Here is a 10,430-nt window from a genome sequence, read left to right as displayed (position 1 = left end):
CAAGGCAAGCCTTGCTCTCTAGAGTGAAAAGATTTTATGGAAGATAAACAGATATCCTCCTTCTTAAACAGGAGGATATAACAGAAGGTCATCTCAATCCAACCAACTCACTGTCTTTCACTCCTCTCATCAGTCCAGATCACCTAACTATAAAAGCCTTAAACAAGCACAGTGCCAATTGTTGTCCTCTGGGTTAGAAACATAGGAAAGAATGGGAGAGGTATGGAAACAGCAACAAGCCTGGCAGATCTTCCAGGTAGGGTGAGATGCAGCACTGTAGGATTTGATTCTCCTTACTGTTTAGACACTAGCATGTATGGTATAATCTATGGAAACTGTCCCATTGGATTTTAAAAAACAAACACAGCAGAATGTCACCATAAATAAGCAAAGTCTGTGTTAAAAAATTCTAAGTACACAGCATTTTCTCCAGTTCTGACACCTTTTTAATAGAAATCACTTGTTTAGGAAACAAATAGCACTTTTGTAATTTTTTTTACAATGTTTCTTACCTTGATCTTATTTTAAGTAACACTAGGAAGACCTCAATATCTTTTATTTTCCTTTTTAATTTAAAAAAGTTGTTTGTTTTTTCCCCCAGATACAAAGATTTTGCCCTTGCATAAAAAAACAGTGCCCAAAACGATGACACAAGGACTCACAAAGACTCACTGTATCTCACTGACACTATTACTTCTAATCTATACCATGCAAGGTCCCATCTACCTCTTTAATTAGACTGTCAGCCTGAAAAACATCTTTTCTATTCTTTATTTAGTTCTTGTTACCAAAAGAAGAGAAAGGAAGTGAAAGAAAAGGACATTTCTCTGTTCAGTTCACACATCTGGGTCATGTGCTACTTTGTTCAGGATACCTTTGTTGTTTATAAATATAGAAAAGGGTTGGAATCTCATTTTCAAGTAATTGATGCACATTTTCTCATGGGACACCTCAGTCCAGTGCTCCAAGCTGACCCTGGATTCTGGCCCTTTATTTTCCCATTCCCAACATAGGCTTTCTGGATGAGTGTGAGGACCCAAACCAATTCCGTAAAGCATGTCAGTTTTTTAATGTGAAGAAATAGGATTAACCCAAAGCTCTTGGGACAGTAGATCCTCAGCCTGTACGTGTGCTGGTTACTCAGTGAAAAGTCCATCTCCTTTCCTTTTGTACATCTCCTGTCTAAACAATAGTAAATACTGCTTATTTGATAGACTTGTCCCTTCTGGGCACTGGGATTTGATAATTTATATTTCTGGTTTTTTTTTTTTGGTTTAATAGTACTGAGAGTTTAGAAACAGGAAAAGCCCACAGGCTCTTTGGACTTGTTTTTGTTTTCCCCTAGCTAAACAACCTGTTCTGCAAATAAGGATTTGAAACCTGCTCTCCTCCCTCATCCCTGCTCCTCATCCCGAACAAAAATAAAACAAACCTATAGTGGCTGTGGAGGCTGCTGCAGGCACACACTGGTGTAAAATATAGAGAGAGTAAATATATTATTTCACTTGGCATGGTGCTGGCAAAGAACCCCCAGCTGGCACTATTCATGTAACATGATCCAAACTTTTGCATGTACACACAGAATAAGAAGGATCAATTGGCAAACTCCGGTGCCGCCCGGCACAAGCATCTTCACGCTCTCTCTGGAACCAAAGAACTAAAGAATTCTGCACTTTCCAGAAGAAATCCGGTTTTGCTTTTCTAGAGTTTATTTGTTTTTGCTCTTCCTCCTGGCTGCCACCTCCCTTGGCCCCTTCTGAACTTCACTGTGTTATTTAGTCTCATCGCCCTTGTTACAGTTCACCATGCAGCTCTGGGAAGGGGAGGGGGCTAAGGTGGAGGTGGCAGCATTAGTATTGTTAGTGGAGTCCATGCCATTGGAGAAGGCTACTGAATTGATGTCAGAGTTTATGGGTTTTGAAAGGTCAATGCCTTGGATGAGCCGGATCAATTGTTTTACCTTCTCCAAGGAGCTGTGCATCTCCTTCTGTTTTGCAAGGATGGTGTTCTTCATTTCCATGCATTTCTGCAGCAAAACACAGGAAAGGCGTCGTAAGTTGGGAGCTTGTGAATGAAGCCAGGTAAGAGAAGGGAATATGATGTTCAGAGATCTAAACCGAAATATGCAGAAAATACTGCAGCTATAATTGTACTTCCCCAGCCTAGAAGTGGAGCCTAAGGCAGAATTTGTACGTGCAGGCTGAGGAATTAAATTGCCAGTATGTAGCTATCACCTGCTATGGCTCCCTTTTATCTCGAGGTGTTTTGCAAATCCACACAGACAGCTCCATTCTTCTGTGTTCCCTTTGAAGGGAAACTTCCAAGTGTATGTTCTTATTATTTTTCTGCTCCTATTGCATTGCTGGAATTTCTTTAGCTCAGTTCTGCAGACTCAGGCATCCTATTGCAGCTGACTGCTGACAGTGTGTGTATGCATGCTGCTAATGGGATACAGCCTCCGCTTTCACATACATTTTATCAGGAACATCATTTCCTCCTCGGTAAATAAAGGAGTACTTGAACAAACAAGCCCTTCTTCACTTGAAAGTCTTATTTTGTGGCTACTTCTGTCTCTTGGAAGTGCTAGTAACCTAGATTATTCATCAGTTAAGAGTGAGGATAAGATAACTTTAAAAAAGCTCACAAATGATGTTTCAGGGGTGAAAAACTGCTTATATCTGTGTCTGAAACTCTCAGAAAGGATGAGATGGTAGCTATGTCTGTAATATCCAGGTTCTTACATCAAGATAGCAACCTTTTATCCACACTGATCACCAGACATTGTTTTTACACACAGCCCATGGCAACACAAAAAATGACTGAATTTAGATCTTATGTGTCCTTCTTGGACAATTCCAGTGAAAGCATCAACAATGACCTGATCACTGAAAATAAACCCTTCTCCTTACCTACTGTCAATCCCTCAAATTAAGGGCTTGTATCCTCTTTTGTACACTACTGAGAAACAGTATTAATGCTCCAGTGCTACCCAAGTATCACTAAGTAGAAGATGAAAGCCTCCAGAAGTGCTAACCAGATCTCTCACCACTTGTTTGCTCACAATTCTTCTTTGTATCACCAGCATTTAGGGGTTTTTAAACACATTTACTTTTCTTCTAACAGGTGTAAACAGGCAGCCCAGCAAGTGTATCTGTATTTCAAAAGTTCATCCCAGACCTATGGATGGTGCCATTTAAGAGATTTCAGTCTTTTTCATTCTATGATACTGACCAGAGCTAGTAAAGGGGCTCAGACTTTATGCTGGCAACTCAAGAGCCTGAATTCCCCTACTAAGGTGAGAGAAGAGAGTAAATTAGTATGGATGCTCCAATTACTGTCATTATAAGGTGGAAAATACAGCTTCTAATTAGAAGTATGACTTTGTCCAATCAGGGTTATGCAGAGGCATGAATGGTGTCCAGCTGCTGACTGCCAAGGCAACACATCCAGATCCCAAGAGTCAGCACTGAATGAGTAAATGGTCACTTTTGTATTAGGAAGGTCTAAAAAGCACACTGATTGACACTCCTATGGCACACAGAGCCCCAGTCAGTCTTATTTAAGTGCACCACTGGAGAAATTGACTTAATCTGCTCCCCAGAGACAATAATTCTCTGGGTTATGTTTGTAACCTGCTGATATTATAGGTCACAGTATGTCTACAATATAGGGTCAGCATGATCATGTATAAGCAATTCAATGTAAGTATATATTGCCAGCATTTCATTCCTGCTCTTAAAAAGTCCTAAAAAGCAATGTGCTCACTCAATTCTCAACAAATCCCCTAGAAGACAGATCTAGCACATGAACTCCCTCTACATTTTTCTCCCTGCATTCTGGCACACAGGTACAGAGCTATTTGGGAGGGCAATACTCACTGTTATAGAATTACTGAGCTGTTTGACCTTCTGCTCTAGTTGTTCTCTTTCCTGTTTTAAATCTGAACTCCATTTAAGTAGTTTCTGTTTTTCCTCTTCTTTTGCTGCAAAACAGAGTATTAATCAGAATATTTCAAATGTTCCTGTTACAGCAGTGGATAGAGGCTCTAAACTGCTTCATGAAAAGAGGGTCAGTGTAAAGTCAATTCAACGACTTTTGCATTAGATAGCACAAAAAGAATCACTTAAACACACAAGCATCACAGAATGTTTATCAAATATTTAGACTATTTCACTTCACTAGTGATTAAGTTTCTTCCACTTTAATTTCCTTTTGTAAAGGAAGTATCATTCTATCCCAATCCCATTTCCATTAGGAAAAGTGAAACAGAAGTATTGTTCTCCATTTCCTACCTGCTTTATATGCAATATATGAATGAACAATTGCTAAAGTTCCTGGCCATGGGATTGCTTCTTCCTTCTTTAACATCTAAAAGAAAAAAGTTCAGAGATTTAGCTAGTACATGATCTACCCCTAAGAAAGCAAAAAATATATAGAGAAAGAGGTAAATACCAAGAATTTTCTTTTATGGCTATGTCAGACATGTTCTGAGATTTAACAGAGAGAATTACTCACAAATGTATTGTAGCTCCCAGACCTTTTCTGCCTGTTTCCTATGAATGTCAGAATTCTCTCAAATCCTCTCCCTAGCTGCAAAGTCTACTAATGAAACTGAACAACTTAAAAGAGGAATGAAAAGATAATATATCTGAACTTTTGCCAGGAGATAAAAGTATTAAATCACAGTTCAGATAAACTTCTGATCTTAGTTGTTCTGGGAGAAAAGTTTTCATGGCACAGAGCAGTCTTCACATACTGCATTCAAATCTCATGCTTTCCAGCTAGTAAAACATGAAATAGTACTATCTCCCCTTCTTATCAGAATCATCTTAGTAGAGCTGTGAAATCTTTCAGATTCTTCCTCCAAAGATACTATCTCTTTCAGATACTTCCTCCAAATTCTTTCCTGGCAAACTTTATTTTGAGAGGAAAGACACATTTTTAGTAAGTGAATCAGAGGGGTGTCTCGGAAGACAGGAGACTTGGTCATTTTATAGTGAAGTAACTCAGATTTCCTCCCCCTCATCCAGTTTTGTGGGAACTTATCACAGAAGTAAGTAGAGGAGGGCTACGGTAAGAGTAGGTAAGAGCAGGAACAGTGATGTGGTAACATCCTTTCCTCTCTTGTAACTGCTGACCAAGTCACTTGAGTTTTGCACTGTCATTCCTCTGAACAGCATGTCATACACCTGGCTGTTTTCTTACATTATCATCTAGCTAACCAAAAGCCTTTCTCAACTTCTGGAGTTCCATATAAGGGTTAGGAATGCAATAGTTTACTTCTTCGTCTTGTGATCTCAATTAAATTATAAGTAAAATATTAAAATACCATGTTAATTTCAATTGTGAGCTTTCAGAAAGGGATCTGGAATGAAAGACCACAAAACTGCTCACCTATTCTCATTATAGTGATGCTGGATATTAGCAAAAAGATGAATGAGAGTGAACTTTTCTCATGTTTGATTGGTATGAGCAAACAGGGGCTTATATTTGCTCTATCTACCAAGGTAGGCTTGTGCAAATGTTGTATTTATTTATCCAGAAGAATATATTAGTACATTTTGAAGAAACAACAAGGTTAAGATGAATGGGAAAAATTAAGTGGGTCAGCAAACCCTTCCCAAAAGTTTGTGTGTTTTGGCCCAGAAAAAGAGTAAAAACACAAGGGTAACAAACAAAGACCCCAAATCTGGGAGAAAGACCTGACAGCTTTACATTTGCTCATATTCCAAGAGCAACCAAATTCACACAACCCTTATTACAGATCAAACAGGTTTTAGTGTCATGCTGTCTTGATCTAAGCCAGCCAAGTGATCTCATTATTTTCATATACACAGGGAAAACCTTTATAGTGCACTGTATGTAACTCTCCCTGTCTGTCAAACAATACCTGGTCTTGACATTTGGGACAGATCCACATGCCCTTGGGAATGGTTTTCAGAGGTGGGTCCAGACAGTCCAGATGATAAACCCGTGAACATGTGTCACACATCAGCAACTGCCCACTTTTTCTGCAAACACTGCAAAAATCCTCATGGATGTCTCCCTGCAAAATTGAGGGGAAGGGATGTGGGTGAGAGAAAAGACAAGAGAGAGAAAACAAAATGTGAACTTTGACGTTTGACATCTACGTTCTACTTGAATGCAGAGTTCACAGCACAAACTTTTTCTAAGGGGATTCCAAATGGTCAAATCCTTTTTAGGACATGAAACAAGAAATCCAGGCAGGATGTCACAAACACTCACATATGCCCTCCCAAATGCTCCATCTGTCCTTCCAAGGCAAAATACTACAATAAACACTTATTAACATAGCTTCTCTTAACATCAGCTACCCCAGGGCTTTTCTTCTTTAAGATTCCCCTTTATCTTGTTGTTCTTCTTTTTGCCTGAAGTGATGAGCTACTCACTTTCTTAACCTGTCTCATTTCTGGATGTAAGCCCAGTGCCAGTTCAAGAATGCTGACGAGGCTGTCTCTTGCCAGTAACAGTAGGTAAGAAACCCCAACTGAGTGACTTAAAAGAACAGTGTCAAATATTTAGGTCACCTTTAAAAATGAAACTGAAAGGAAAAGGTGTGTGCTTGTAAATGAAAAAGAACATAATGAATTGTGTTCTGAGACAACTCTTTACTTCACTGAGGTTACCTTGAATTGCAAAACTCAAATTTTTCTCATTTTCTATAGAAAGTGGTTTATGTTTCATCACTAATAAAGGCTGAGAGACAGGATGAGGGAATACCAACAGATATTTTCTAACTAAGGGATTTTAAAAGAAAGAATTGAAAACATTACTGGAAGTGTCTCATAAAAAAACCAAAGTTTAGGTACTACTCTACTATATATTTTTTTTTTACAGCCATTAACTCCCCAGGAAGGTAGCTCTGATTTTGGTCACTTTTTTTTCCTCTCTCTCTCTCTCCTTGTTATTCCCAACTCATGCCCTCTCTTCACACCATCTGTGGGCTGTCCTGGCAACTCAACATATTCAAGACCCCACCTTGAGCCTGAAATAAGTGGTTCTCAAAAACTTCACAGTTTCACACACACCAGATCTGCATGATCACAATCTTAAGATGGATGTGTTGGGTCAACCTGCACATATACACCCTCCTGTATGAAACACTGTGTGCAAGGTTTCATTTTAACCTGCAAAATCTTTTCACATCTGTGACAAAGTTGTTTCAATTTGGAGAGACAGCAGACTGTCCTGGTTTGGGCCAGGATAAAGGTGATTTCTGTCTTGTACTTTTGCTTTCAGCTCAGTCTCTTGTAAGTAGCTGCACTTGCTGAAATTAACAGCAAGTTCCTCAGTCAGTGTTTGCTCCTAGGACTGATAACACTCGATGTTTATAGTTACTGCTAGAGACTGGTGTGCAGAGCCAAGGGCACTGCTCAGCTCTGAGGAACATTTTACCCTCCAGAAGGAATAAAGAGGTCCCACCTGCAGCCCTCCTTTGGGGAGGAATGGACAAGAGAGATGCCAGAATTGACCAAACAGAGGATTCCATCGCATACACCTCATACTCAGGATAAATTTGAGGCATCACAAGGGCCAAGCCCAACTTCCTGCTTCCAGCTTCCAGCTGCCTGCCCTTCCTGCTTCCCTTCCTTCACCCAGCATCCTGGGAGGATTCCATCCATTCCTCTGCCTGTGGTTCTGATCCATCCCAGCCCATATCTGTGTGTTCCTGCCTCCAGCTCCCAACTGCTGCCGACTCCAGGATTCCATCCTGGACTTTCCCAGGGCTGCCCTGCAGCCTCGGTGGTGACGTGAGAGTTATTGGGGGAGGAATGTGGTTTCCATTTTCCTGTATATTTGTATATATTTAGTAATTTTTCCTATTTATCATTAGTGTTTCATTAAATCTGTGTAGTTTAGTTTCCAACCCTTAAGTCTCTCTCCCTTATTCTCTCTCCTTTCTTTATTAAGGAGGAGAGAGAGATTATAATAGAGAGCGTCTGGTACTCGGTTTAATTGCCAGTGTTAAACCCTGACACAGACTTAGCCACATGTTCAAGAATCAAGTTGCCAGGCAAGAAAAGTGACACTAATCTCTACTATGTATAAAATACTAAACATACTAGGAGAAAGACACAAGCAATCTGCTCAGGTTTCTACTCCACATCTGTACTGCTGACGAGGTCTTTCTTCAAAGGGAGGGCTATTCTTCTCTTTACTCCCAAGGTTGGCACTGATGTCATGTTAGGTAAAACATCAACCTGTAGTGAATTTTCAGTGCCATATTTTGGCCCCATAACTCCCAGGGATCACTGAGAGCTGGTATGGTATCATTGCATCCTTAACACCAAAGAGTTCTCCAGTGTTAAGAGAAGAATTAAATGAGTGAGATTTTAATGCCTCTTGTGAAGTGATCTGTGTAACCAGGCTGGGAAGAACTTCTTTTACTCTGTCATGCATCCTACACGTGCAAGGAAAAGAAGGCAGGGAGGAGATGTCATATAACCTAAAACAAAATCCTCTGCAACCTAAGGAAAAATTTAAGATGAAAATTCCCACATTTTAAAAGAAAACTCTCATTCCAGATGCTTTGATTGCCACAGAATACATGATGGCACTTGGTAACTGGCTCAGGTGCAAAATTATTTGTGTGTTGGACTAATACCCTGCAAAAAGACACCTCCACAGGAGACATGCAGTTGCTTCTTGAGAGGGAGACATTTTAGAAATTTAGACCCAGAACCTTTTAAATTCAAAAAAACCTGAAGTGATGCAGCTGATCAGTGTCTTGTGTGCCTGATGGAGCTGAGATGACAATGCATATGCACAAAATCCACAATCTTACTTTTGGTAATGTAAAATTCAGTGCATGTCTTCAGAATTAATAACCAGCCTTAACAAAATCTCAGCCACTGTTTGATGCCAATGAAGTGCCCCAGGTTTCATGGGCAGTTAAGAAATAAATGCATCAAGGAGAGATGGATTTGATGTGACATGCACCCCACTAACCTCAGCTTCTGGACCAGCTCTGTGAAGAATACAGGCACTCAAGGTAGAGCAAAGCTCACTGAGGCTGCTCTAAAACATGCTACAGGATGAAGGGACTGAAGAATAATTTCAGAAGAGAGATCATAAAAGGTGATTTACTCTCACTTTTTGCTCTACTTCCTCTGCACCAAGAGACCAAGAACATAAATGAAAGCTTTTTGGACAGCTAACAGTTTATTTTTTTAAGTGACTAGAGCAGTAGGGCCTGGCTTTAGGCAACAGAAAGCCTAAGGTATCAAAGCAGATTCAGTATCAAAGCAGAAGTATATATAGTTTGTGTATTTGGATATGTAATGTCTACACTTATATGTACATTTCACTGGAACAATATGGGAAAACTAAATATCTGTGACAAGAATTGTTCATGACCCTATAGATCAAGTTCATCATAGTGTGTGATTATCATAATGGGGCTTGACTTTGCAATCTGAATGTTTCCTAATGCTCCTCTCAATTGAAACGTTGTTTAACAAATTTACTAATAAAAAGGCATTTTGTGACCACAGACCTGAATCTTCACTAGAAGAGAGATTTTTGCACTATCCTTACTGCTGAGTAATCGACTGTCAAAGGCAATTGCTATCTTCCAGGTGAATATGCCACTACTGCCTGAGGGAGAATCTCACATAATCAAGTGGTTCACAGTCAACAGTCAAATAGAAAAATAAAAATTAAAAAAAACCCAGAAAAACAAGACAGAAGTTTTTGCTCAGTCCTGCCAACTGCATTACTTCTTTCCTTTTCACAGGTCCTGTTCCTACTTTCTACCCCACCCACCATCACCAATCCCACCTCAAGTTCCTGCTTCATCCTCCCTTCAAAATGTGCCCCTTTTATTCAGAGAATGACAATTCAGGAGGAAGGCAAGGCACCATGGAGCTTGGGGCCAAGTGCTTTCATAGGCTGGCTAAAACCAAAGTTTGCTCAAGTGCTAAATATCTTCTAAAACCTGTAGAATTAGACCTCAGCAAACGAATGCAATAACATTTTAAAGATGGGGAAAAAAACCAGCTTTTTTTCTATATCTGAGGAAATGCTTAATTGTTTTAACTGAAACTTCTGAAACAGCCTTTAACTTAGGTATGCACCTGTCATGTTTTCATTTTTAAGTTCCCAAAAGATGGAGATGAAAAGACAAACATTTTCTGTCCTATCTAGGATAAGGATACCTTCTATATTCACATCATCCAACATGACACAGACTGACCTAACTTCTAAAAGAAATTACCTTGCCTTCTTTATATGCCCAGACATTCATTTCTGTCCCCAGCAATTAGGCTGACACGAGAAAGTGTGTGTTTACAAAATTAAACAGATTAGGGCACAATCTTGGCCAAGAATACCAGGTTTTAGCTATGCCAGTTCCCTTAAGCAGATTAAAATGTGACCTCAGATATATCTGTGTTGGAACAACATAAAAG

The 10,430-nt window shown here is 39.7% G+C and overlaps 1 protein-coding gene across 10 annotated transcripts in view; it reads right to left on the bottom strand.

The window, feature by feature from the left end:
* Positions 1-423: 423 nt before the first annotated feature.
* Positions 424-10,430, bottom strand: part of PHF21A (PHD finger protein 21A) — a 128,586-nt gene continuing 118,579 nt past the window's right edge. For all 10 annotated transcript variants that reach the window (XM_030452194.1, XM_030452186.1, XM_030452190.1 and 7 more), the window contains 4 exons: positions 5,891-6,046; positions 4,293-4,368; positions 3,879-3,982; positions 424-2,026 (listed from right to left, as the gene is read on the bottom strand). In XM_030452194.1, the coding sequence (XP_030308054.1) occupies positions 1,772-2,026; positions 3,879-3,982; positions 4,293-4,368; positions 5,891-6,046 (591 nt within the window). In that variant the 3' untranslated portion in view covers positions 424-1,771. The remainder of the gene's footprint in view (positions 2,027-3,878; positions 3,983-4,292; positions 4,369-5,890; positions 6,047-10,430) is intronic.

The sequence above is a fragment of the Calypte anna genome, chromosome 5A (genome assembly GCF_003957555.1).
Source record: "Calypte anna isolate BGI_N300 chromosome 5A, bCalAnn1_v1.p, whole genome shotgun sequence".
Lineage (NCBI taxonomy): Eukaryota > Metazoa > Chordata > Aves > Apodiformes > Trochilidae > Calypte > Calypte anna.
The sequence above is the reverse complement of the archived record's forward strand: the minus strand, read 5'-3'. Positions and strand labels throughout refer to the sequence as shown.